General features: G+C 49.7%; 1 protein-coding gene across 3 annotated transcripts in view; it reads right to left on the reverse strand.

Moving 5' to 3' along the window:
- Positions 1–12009, reverse strand: part of PUM1 (pumilio RNA binding family member 1) — a 106457-nt gene that overhangs the window by 74981 nt on the left and 19467 nt on the right. For all 3 annotated transcript variants that reach the window (XM_014951848.1, XM_014951849.1, XM_014951847.1), the window contains one exon: positions 6029–6097. In XM_014951848.1, coding sequence (XP_014807334.1) covers positions 6029–6097 — 69 coding nt within the window. The remainder of the gene's footprint in view (positions 1–6028; positions 6098–12009) is intronic.

The raw sequence follows: 12009 nt of genomic DNA on the forward strand, positions 1-12009 counted from the left end.
GGCTTTTAGGTACCTCTGGGGATGGTGACTCCACCACCTCCCTGGGCAGCCTCTTCAGTGTTGACACCCTTTCAGCATAAAAAATTTTCCCAATGTCATCCTAAACCTCCCCTGGTGCAACATGAGGTCATTTCCTCATCCCATCTTTTCCCAAACTGGCTTTTGCTGGCCCGGCCCAAAGAACAGTCGGTTTTCTGCCAGCTCAGGAGCTGAACCAGGTTGGAGAAGGGTCTGAGAGCACACAAAAACAGTCCAACAAACAACTCTCAGGTTGAGCAGAGACTGGTGGAGAGCAGCCCTGAGGGGAAGGCCTTGGGGGTGTTGGGCGGTGAGAAGCTCCACACGCCCCAGCAATGTGCCTGGCAGCCCAGAAACCCCCCCCACCCCGGGCTGCATCCCCAGCCCCGTGGGCAGCAGGGCCAGGGGGGGATTCTGCCCCTCTGCTCCGCTCTGGGGAGACACCCCCAGTGCTGCCTCCAGCTCTGGGGCCACCACCAGCAGAAGGACATGGAGCTGGTGGAGCGGGGCCAGAGGAGGCCCCGGAGATGCTGGGAGGGCTGGAGCCCCTCTGCTGGGAGGGGGGGCTGAGAGAGTTGGGGGGTTCAGCCTGGAGAAGAGAAGGCTCCGGGGAGACCTTGGAGACCCTTCCAGTCCCTCCAGGGGCTCCAGGAGAGATGGGGAGGGACTCTGGATCAGGGAGGGGAGCCCTAGGAGGAGGGGGAAGGGTTTGACCCTGCAAGAGGGGAGATGGAGCTGAGCTGTGGGGAAGAACTTGTTTGGTGGGAGGGTGGTGAGAGCCTGGCCCAGGTTGCCCAGAGAAGCTGTGGCTGCCCCATCCCTGGAGGGGTTCAAGGCCAGGTTGGAGGGGGCTTGGAGGGACCTGGTGTGGTGGGAGGTGTCCCTGCCCAGGACAGGGGGTGGAATGAGATGACCTTTAAGGTCCCTTCCAACCCAAACCAGTCTGTGATTCTGTGGGAAGCTGCTGGCTGATCTAACTGCATCCCACTGACCCCATGGCCACAAGCTGCCTCTCAGCTGGTGCCAGTGGCCACTGAACCATACCCTGGTGTGCTCTCACCAAGCTCTTGCCCCGCTGCTGGTGCTCTCTCACCCACGTGCCAGCGTGGCTGCTGCAGCACCATCACACCTCACCAACACCGCTTCCATCTCCCCATGGCTAAAGCTGCCAGCACGAGAGATGTAAAAACAACTGCACAGAAACATTATTCCAAACTGTCAATACTCCCCAGCCCAGCTGCCCATGAATCATAAATTTATGAGAAGGCAGGAAAGGCATCAGTAGCAGGGAAAGCAGAGTCACGTGGGGGTTTTAGGGTTTAGTTTTGGTGGGGTTTTTTTTGCTTGGTTTCTGGTTGTTTTTAAAACCAGATACAAAAATGCCTACGTTGAATATAACAACCACTCTGCTTAAGAAAAAAAGAGAGAGACAAGGCCTTATCTAGGAGCTAACAAACTGCATCAAGAGGACATAAATAAGGACACGGAGAAGGTCTTGCTTCAGCCTTTGCTGTTTAAGAGGGACTGCAGCAAACTCCAGGGGTTGTGGCAATTTCACTGCTTGCCCAGAGTCAGACCTACTCTAGACCCCAGCACTAAGGCCAGCAGTGGTCACCAGCAGAGAACAGTAATTAAATTCTCATCAGGTGAAAATGGAAAATATTTCTTACCAGCATTTCTTTTCAAGAGTAGGGCGAGATTCACCGTTACCCCAGATATTCATACTTCAACATTTCTGGTCCAATTCCTTCCCATTTTTGCAGTTAAGGACCCAATTGCCTAATGCCTTGGTGTTCCCATCCTCCTCCCACCCTGCAGGATTAGGTTCCAGCAGCTGCTCCCCCAGCTGCTCTTCTCCTCGAGACACAGGCTCAGCCCCCAGCACAACCCACCGCCGGAGCAGGAACATCCCCACAGCTCATAATGCACACCATGCCCTGGGGACAGAGACACAGACCTCCTCGCAGCCCCTCCCCACTGCCCCCAGCCCACAGAGACACCACGCCAATATTCAACATCACAAAGCTACAGATAAGAAGGGTTTAAGTGAAGAAAAGCAGATATCTGGCTGCCCTGCCTGGAAGGCCGGAAAAGAAAGAGAAGGTTCAGAGCTTGTGTTACGCCTCAGCCGTGTCACTGTGGTGGGATCGGAGACCTCAGAGACACATGGGCTATAAAGGAGAAAACCAACTGGCCCCAACATGGGACTCTGGAAGTGCCACTCTCTCTCTTCACCAACCCCTAACTGCTCCCATTACTTTCCAGTCCAACATCTGCCAAGAAAAGGTGGTTGATCCTAAACTAGTGAAGGCTTCATGACGCTGACATGGCTTGGAGTAAGGCTCCAAGGTGACCTCCTTCATTACAGCCCCCAGGGACAGAGCACTCCATGAAGGGGGGGACACGTGCCCTTTTTAGAAGGCAACTTCTAACATTATCAACCATGTCCGCTATCAATGGCCCAACTCTGCTCCATTTGAGAGCGGAGCAAAAGGGTTTTTCACTGAGTTTCACTGAATTTTAGAGTTGGAAGGGACCATAGAGATCATCTAGTCCAACTCCCCTGCTGAAGCAGGATTGCCCAGAGCTTGTCAGAGCATGTTACTCAGGAGCATCCAGGCGGGTCTTGAAAATCTCCAAGGAAGGGGACTCCACACCCTCCCTGGGCAGCCTGTTCCAGGGCTCTGTCACCCTCACCGTGAAGAAGTTTCTCCTCATATTTGAGTGGAACCTCTTCTGTTCCAACTTGTGCCCATTGCCCCTCGTCCTCTCACTGGGAACCACTGAGAAGAGTCTGGCTCCCTCCTCCTTCAACCCTCCCTTGAGATACTTGTAGGCATTGAGAAGGTCTCCCCTCAGCCTTCTCTTCTCCAGACTAAAGAGTCCCAGCTCTCTCAGTCTCTCCTCATCAGGGAGATGCTCCAATCCTTGAATCATCTTTGTTGCCCTTCGCTGGACTCTTTCCAGTAGTTCTCTGTCCCTCTTGAACTGGGGAGCCCAGAACTGGACGCAGTACTCCAGTTGTGGCCTCCCCAGTGCAGAGCAGAGGGGGAGAATGACCTCCCTTGACCTGCTGGCCACACTCTTCCCTCTGCAGCCCAAGATACCATTGGCCTTCCTGGCTGCAAGAGCACACTGTTTACTCATTGTCATTTTACTGTCCACCAGGACCCCTAGATCTTTCTCTTCAGAAGTTGCCTCCAGCAGGTCCACCCCTAACCTATACTGGTACCTGACATTTTTCTTCCCCAGGTGCAGGACCCTACACTTTTCCCTGTTGAACCTCATGAGGTTCTTCCTTGCCCAGCTCTCCAGCCTGTCCAGGTCACGCTGGATGGCAGCACAGCCCTCGGGGGTGTCTGCAGCTCTTTTCAGTCTCATGCTTGAGGAAGCACTGCCCTGTTTCAGGGGGCACAAGGCTGGTTGTGGCTGTGGCAGGGGAGGGTGGGACTTTGAAGACAACAACAGCCACGAGGAAGAGGAAAGCTGTTGAATTTTTTAAACTGTTCTCAATTTCTCCAGATTGGGATATCTGTTCATCACCATGTATTACCTATCCTGCTCTCAAAATCCAGATAAGAGAGAAAGAACTGTTTGACAGTGTCCTTTTTTTTTTTTTAAAGAAAAAAAAAAGGGGGTGATGTCTTCAGAGGCACAAACTCCTTAAATCACTAAAATTAGTATGAGTTGTGTTGTGGTTTCGGCTGAACTGGCCACTGAGATTCTTTCTTACTAAGAAGCAAGAAAACAAGAAGATAAAAAGATACGCTAAGTGCATAAACACTCTTTTCCTCATCTTTCTCTCCCAGGTTTGTCACTATCAACTCAAAGTACGAGGTTCTTGACACTTCCTGCAGGTAAGGCTCAGAAGACACAAGATCAAAAAATACAAATCAAATTCATTCTTTTCCTCATTTATTTCAGGCTTAATTTTTTTCTTAGTACTCTATCTCCATGAATTTCCTTCACATTCCAGGAGCAGGACAAGGGGAGGAAACCGTCAGTGTCTTGCTACTAGGACAGACAGGGTGCACTGTACAGAATCAACAAAATCAAAGCCTGTAGTTGAAGAACAGGGTCTTGGAAGCCAACACACACATCCTGCAGGATCTCAGTCTACATAGTCCTCAGATCTCCAGCTGGATGGAGGCTGAAATACCTTCAGAAATACAGAGGAAATTTAATGGATAAAGAAAGGAAACTGTGGGTCTAAAGGAGAAAAAGTCAAGAGAAACAAGAAATAGTCTCAGCTGGAAGAGAAGGGTGAAATGTCATCCTCCCTGGAAAAACAGGCACACTCTGGTACGTGGAAAAAAGCCCTGTGACAAAAGGGTGCCATCTCCAAAGCTTCCTGCATCAGTTACAAGAGGATGATGATGGGGAGGGGGAAGACGAGTCATCACTGGAAGACAAACCTCACATCCTCCAAAAAAACAAACCCAATTTCACTTCTCTCAAGAAATGGCTAAATAAATTCAGAGTTGGTAAAAATCAGTACGTTTAGGAATGCCTTTAGGGACTGAAGCTAACATGACCTGATGCCACGCTAAGTACTAAACAAGTGCTGTAGCTGCTCTTAACGGGCTCCCAAGGAGCCTGCACACTCTACCTCTGAAAATGAACGTCTTGCCCACGTGAGGTGTTAAAAAAATAATCCTCACAGAACATTTCCACCCCCGTCATTCCCCTAGCATGCTTCAGATGGAGGCACATCAGCTGATTTCCAGCAGCTTTAGACACATTTTTAATGTCGTGTTTTCTCCTTTGTAAATCATTTTGATCTACTCTTAGTCAATAGTCTCAATGTAGGTTAATATAACCTAGAGAAACAGATTTTCCTATCAAGTACTGTCAAATTTAAATGCAACTCTGTACTAGGATCTTCCAGAGACAGAAGGAAGGGAGGAGAGGAGAAGAGAAGACAAGCTGGGAGCACCATGAATTCCCTGCGGTCTCTCACCTGAAAGAGGGCACCTTCTTAAGAACCCCATCACAGAACAGTCCTGCTTTGCTGTTTTCTCCAAAACAGTCATTTCTGGTTCCTTGGGGGTTTTATTTTTTTGATCTGGCTCATAAAACTAAAGAATAGGATGGACTAAATGTGGAGAAAATAAACTAGTATAACAGAATACGATGGACTAAATGTGGAGAAAATAAACTAGTCTGAACTTGAGAGATGGGAAGGCAAGAAGGAGGGTCTCCAAAGCAGCGCTGTACCACGCTGAGCTGCTGCACATTCACATCCTGCAAAACGTGATTTTCTCATTTCTCCTCCTCCACAAGCCTCTAAAGGGACTGATTATAAAGCAAAAGGGAACAGGGCAAGTAAAGAAGGATTTACATCCAGCTTTTAGGAATCTAACACAACCAGCTACAGTAACTTGTTATTCTTCCAAGTTATCCTAAAAAAATCGTAAATTCTCTCTTTCCAAAGAAAACCAAATCTCCTCCAAACCTGTCGTCCCCCCCACACTGCACTATGAGATTAAAATAATTCTCACAGGGTTTCTATAAAGTTGGAGCTGAGGGGACATTATCTGACAGCTCCCTGCCCAGCCCTTTGACCTGTCCAAAGCACGGCTCGATTAAACGTTAACCCCAGCCCCGCGCTCCCCGACAGGAGCCAAAAGGTGGCCAGGGGTGGCAGAGGGCAGCAGACAATGCCAGACAACCCAAAATATTATGGGCTCTGAGATCACCGGGTCCCAAAATAAACAGGCTCCAAGTATTGTACCACTTGTCACAAGACATATTTCCAACTGTTCCTTTACCAGCGGGGTTTGGCTGTTTGATGACACAGCAGGTGGGGGCTTAGCTGTTCCTCCCACTGAGATGTATTCCAGCCTGACAGGTTTTTATGTTGTTAAAGCACACACACACACACACGCTTCACAGTCATCATGGAGACCTCTCAAGCTCACAATCATTCCAGCAGCCTCAAAAACTGTTACTCTTTTTCCTCCACCCCCCCAAAACACACAGATTTTTTTTCTATAGGCCTTTCCCTTACCTCTCCCATCGCCCGGCCCTCCAGAGCGAGCGCTTGAAAATCATGATTCAGTTCATCCATGGAACGCACCTATTTATAGATGGGTAAGAAAAAGAAATCCATGAGGAAATGCTTGTAGTTGATTTTTAATGATAATCATAGTTTATAGCAATTTTTCTGACACAGATTAAGAGCTACATTCCACATTACAGCATGTAACAAGTTATTGAGCTCCAAAAGATGACTTACCTTTAAGACTCCCCAGAAGCTACAACGTTTATAGTGTTAGATTTATAAAGGCACAAAAAAGGAAAAACTAGCAATTACTTTTAAGACACACAAAGTCTGAGGCAACTGCCTTTGCTTAGTGTATTGCAGAGACAAACATTTCAGTGAGTTGCATGATTTGAAGTGAGGGAGTCAATGCGTAAGCGAGTCAGCGTCGTTTCCTTTCAGGTGAAAAATCAAGTTAAAACATCTATAAAATTGGCAGATTTCGATTCAAGTTACGTGAAAATGAAAAACACAACAGTAGAAAGAAAAGGCAAATTAAATTAAATAGCACCGTATGAAATGGGAAGCAGGGGATGAAGAAAGGAGAGCAAGCAATGCATGAGGATTGGTTGCCAGTCGTAGTTACCATCCCCACAACGACGTCTCCCAGTGGAAACCCAGAAGTACAAACTGGGGTGGAAAACACCGTAAGAACCCCCCCAGAGGGGGTATGGCCTTTTCCTCACCCCCCAGAGGCTGTGGGATGCAACAGGGCAGCCCCATGGCCGTGCTGGGCATCCTGGCAAGGACTGAGGGAAGGGCGACGTGAAGCAACATGGGGCAGAGCTGGGGAGCCAGGGGACAGTCCCAGGAGGGGACACTGGCCGTGGAGGACCCACAGAGATACATTCACCTGGGAGTTGTGCCACTGTCTGATTCAATTACAACAGAAAAAACCCCTACAATTTAAAACTGTTGGCTAAATGAGTTGGATATGTTAAAACTACAAGAAAACACGTGATTTTGCTTCTCAAATCTCATCCAGGCAAGTCCCTACAGAAGCAGCTACTTGAGCACATACAGGGTCATGGAATGGTTTGGGTTGGAAGGGACCTTAAAGCCCATCCCTGCCCTGGGCAGGGACACCTCCCACCAGAGCAGGTTGCTCCAAGCCCCCTCCAACCTGGCCTTGAACCTCTCCAGGGATGGGGCATCCCTGGAAGCAAAAAGAAAAAAAACCAAAAAAACCCAAACCCTCAACTATGGACTTGAGGCCAAAGCACCGAAGTTCAGACACGTGCTGGGATTCAGCCCAACAAGTGCCCTCCTCAGGTAACACCCTGTACCAAACAGGCACAACGGGGAGGATGGCACACGGCAGCACCACACACCTCCTGCTCAGTGTGTACACACCCCCCACCACCCAGCAGGTCCCACCCCCCCGTCTGCCAGAGCAGGGCCAGAGTTTGTGTTTCTGAGCGACCCACACAGCCCTTCACTGCAGCCCTTCATGGGCTCTTTGTAATCCGCCGCGCTCAGTTGTGTCACCCCTGCAGACAGCAGGGGATGTGGACACAGCCTCCTCCAGGCCCAGGGAAGGAACCCAGTAACTCCTGGGGAGTGATCACAGAATCACAGAATCTTCTAGGTTGGAAGGGACCTTAAAGATCATCTTGTCCAACCATCAACCTCACTGACAAAAATAGACACCCACACAACAAACAAGGAGCATCATCACTAAACCAGACCTCCCAGCACCACATCAACCCATCTTTTGAACATCTCCAGGGATGGGGCCTCAACCCCCTCCCTGGGCAGCCCATTCCAAGGGCTGAGAACCCTTTCGGTGAAAAAATTTTTCCTAATATCCAGCCTGAACCTCCCCTGGTGCAACTTGAGGCCATTTCCTCTTGTCCTGTCGCCTGGGACTTGAGAAAAGAGACCGACCCCCACCTCTCTACACCCTCCTTTCAGGGAGTTGGAGAGAGCAAGAAGGTCTCCCCTCAGCCTCCTCTTCTCCAGGCTGAACACCCCCAGTTCCCTCAGCCTCTCCTCATCAGACTTGTTCTCCAGACCCCTCACCAGCTTTGTCGCCCTTCTCTGGACCCGCTCCAGCACCTCAATGTCTTTTTTATGGTAGGGGGCCCGAAACTGGACACAGTACTCAAGGGGAGGCCTCACCATTTTTATAACATAAAAAAAAAAAAAAGCAGAAACTGGGTTAGATGCTGACGCAGAGCCCTGGCAGTGACCAGCGCTGCAGGCACTTACACCGAGTCACTGGCCTTAACCCCGACTCCTGACACCCACAGACTGGTTTGGGTTGGAAGGGACCTTAAACTCATCCAGTGCCACCCCCTGCCCTGGGCAGGGACACCTCCCACCACACCAGGTTGCTCCAAGCCCCCTTCAATCTGGCCTTGGACCCCTCCAGGGATGGGGCAGCCACTCCTGCCACTATTTCCAGCAGAACTAAGTCGAGACTTAGTTGTGATTACACTTCACTTCTATTTTAAGACAAGATTCAAAAGGCCCCATCCAAGGATATCAGGTGTAAGGAAGTCACCATATATAAACTCCATGAGGCCCCTCCACTCTGAATTCTTCTACTATTCTGTGACAACACAACTTTGCAAAGGATTAGTAACATATGGTTAAATTATCTAAGACATATTTATGTCATTTACAAACCCTCAAGAGCCAGTCACTCGGAATCACAGTTTAAAAATAAGGTATCCTTCTCATTACTATATCTCAGTTCAAAGTTATTTTCAGTTATGCCTCAGTCTTGCCACCTTCTGCGGTGACGTTTATCACATCAACCACGAACACAGAGGGAAAACAGGACTCCACCTTCCACAAACGACAGCACCAGCACCAAAGCCTTTCCTCACTGTCCCCTCCAGCGTGGCTCTGCCAGCTCCGGTTCCTCGAGTTCATAAAACCCAATTCTTCCACGAACTCATGGAAAGTGCTGTAACCCCCAGCTGTACTGAGCCTCAAAAGCCCAACAGCAACAAATCGTTATTTCAATGAGACATCAGAGGAACAGGGGAACTGCAGAGAGGTTCGGTAGGTGATGCCCAGTGCTCTCTCTGCTAAAGCAACGTCCCAGCAAACCCCAGCTGCACCCACAATGGCACTGGTCCAGGGCCAGCAACACTGGGGAAGGGCTAGTGGGGAAACACAGGCTGCTGTAGTGTGTCCCCAGCTTTGGCAAAACAACCCCCCAAAGGTAGATGTTGTGCTATGGAAACCTCACAACAAAGCTGCTACAAAGTTCATAGAATGGTTTGGGTTGGAAGGGACCAGTGCCACCCCCTGCCCTGGGCAGGGACACCTCCCACCACACCAGGTTGCTCAAAGTCCCCTCCAACCTGGCCTTGGACACCTCCAGGGACGGGACATATACAGGACAGAGCCATTCGTCCCTAGCATAAATTAAAAGGATATTAAGAAACATTTGTGTTTGTTTTGGTGGTATCCCAGCAGCACTAACGTCCCTGGAGAACGAAACAGCCTCAAGCACGACACGCGGCAGGGTCTGAACAAGAACCACCTCCTCTCCCAGCCCCTGCTCTCACCCTTCCTACCGGCACTTCAGCGCGTTACACGGTCACCCTTACTGCACCAAACAGTCTTAAAAATGCTAGAATGGTGTATTTTATTTGTTCGCATCAGACGCAAGAACATTTTCATAAATGTCTTGTTCAAGCATTTGTCTTGAGCAGAAAAACGTGTTCTCATGGTGTTAAACCAACCACAGCAGCACAAATCCGTGATCTCCATCCTCATGGGAAGCCCTGCTCCCACGCCAGCCTGGGTTCTTGGAGAAGCCAGAGCTGGTGGAATGAAACCCAACATCACCCCCAACATAGAATCATAGACTCATAGAATTGCCCAGGCCGGAAGGGACCTCCAAAGGCCATCTAGTCCGACCCCCCCGCAGTCAGCCTACCGGCACTTCAGCGCGTTACACGGTCACCCTTACTGCACCAAACAGTCTTAAAAATGCTAGAATGGTGTATTTTATTTGTTCGCATCAGACGCAAGAACATTTTCATAAATGCCTTGTTCAAGCATTTGTCTTGAGCAGAAAAACGTGTTCTCATGGTGTTAAACCAACTACAGCAGCACACATACATGATCTCCATCCTCGTGGGAAGCCCTGCTCCCACGCCGGCCTGGGTTCTGGGAGAAGCCAGAGCTGGTGTAACGAAACCCAACATCACCTCCAACATAGAATCATACAATCATAGAATCATAGACTCATAGAATTGCCCAGGCCGGAAGGGACCTCCAAAGGCCATCTAGTCCGACCCCCCCACAGTCAGCAGGGACACCCCAACTAGACCAGGTTGCCCAGGGCCTCATCGAGCCTCACCTTGAATATCTCCAGGGAAGGGACCAGGTACTGGAAGGCTGCTATTAGGTCTCCCCGGAGCCTCCTCTTCTCCAGGCTGAACAACCCCAGCTCCCTCAGCCTGTCCTCGGAGCAGAGGTGCTCCATCCCCCTGATCATCCTTGTGGCCCTCCTCTGGACCCTCTCCATCAGGTCCATGTCCTTCTTATATTGAGGGCTCCAGACCTGCACACAATACTCCAGGTGAGGTCTCACCAGAGCAGAGCAAAGTGGCAGAATCCCCTCTCTGGACCTGCTGGCAACGCAGCTTTTGATGCAGCCCAGGATGGGATTGTCCTTCTGGGCTGCAAGTGCCCACTGCCTGCTCATGTCCAGCTTCTCCTCCACCAGCACCCCCAAGTCCCTTTCCTCAGGGCTGCTTTCCAATCCCTCACCCCCCAGTTTGTATTGGTGGTGAGGATTGTTCCGGCCCAGGTGCAGAACCTTGCATTTGCTGTTGTTGAACCTCATGAGGTTCACCTGGGCCCACCTCTCCAGCCTGTCCAAACATGGTCAACACCTTCAATGTAAGTTCATGATCCCCTGCCAGAACCCACAACAATTTAGCAATTCCTCTAAGCTCCAGCCCAGTAAGCACACTCAGCCCTGCTCAGTGCTGACCACCTGCCCGTGCCCAATGAAGAGGAGCACGTTTGTCTCCAAACGATGCCATGATAACAGATTGCCAGAGAGGTGGCACGGAGACCAAGATAAGAGGGAATGGTAAAGGGCAAAAAGCAGGAGAAACGTGAAAGCAAAGTGCACTCCAGCTTCTCCATACCCACCTGCCCAAACTGCACACCTAACGGAGCACTATTGTTGTCACTGCTCTGCTAAGGCCCTGAAGGAAGTGTCCTTCAAACACATCTCAGTCTGGCAGTCCCACCTTGGCCTCCCCTGCTGAGTGACACACAGGGCAAACACACTGCCTCCATCCCCTCCCCAAATACACTCTGCCCCAGTGATTATCAAAAGCAAAAAAAAAAAAACCAAAAAACACCATTGGCTTCTCTGCCAGTCAGATATGGAAGAAATTATTCATTCCAGACATTTAAAGTCATATCCCCACTCATCCCTTTCATCAATCCTAATCAAACAGTTATGGATAAAAACATTTTCTAAATCAGGTCTTCCCATCTGACTTTCAGGCACTGTGTGCTCAAAGTGTACATAATCACCAGTTTCGAGGCCCTTTCTCTTTGTCACAGTTCCTTTATCTCCACTGATCATTGTATCCACTCGCTTGTAATACAGGCTAGTTTATTATTCAGCTGTCAAAGACTGCACTCAAAAGGTCCTCTTCTCATTTCCTCGCTTCTGTAATATTAAACAGCAACACCTCTTCACCTCATTTTCTGACACGGTGTGCACAAATATCACAGGGCTCTTTCTTTTCCCTTTGAAAGAAGAACAAATAACTTCCGGAACAGCAGCCCATAAAGCCAAAGTCATGACTTCCTACACCTCGCTACTCCAAAAGGCAGGGAATACTCTGAAATGGTAATTAAACGACTTAGATGGGCCACCACCTCCCTGGGATCTGTTCCCATTGCCTGCCACTGACCTGTAACACACACAGACACGCAGAGCAGAGTCACGACGGTGT

The sequence above is a fragment of the Calidris pugnax genome, unplaced genomic scaffold (assembly GCF_001431845.1).
Source record: "Calidris pugnax isolate Ruff unplaced genomic scaffold, ASM143184v1 scaffold166, whole genome shotgun sequence".
Classification (NCBI taxonomy): Eukaryota; Metazoa; Chordata; class Aves; order Charadriiformes; family Scolopacidae; genus Calidris; species Calidris pugnax.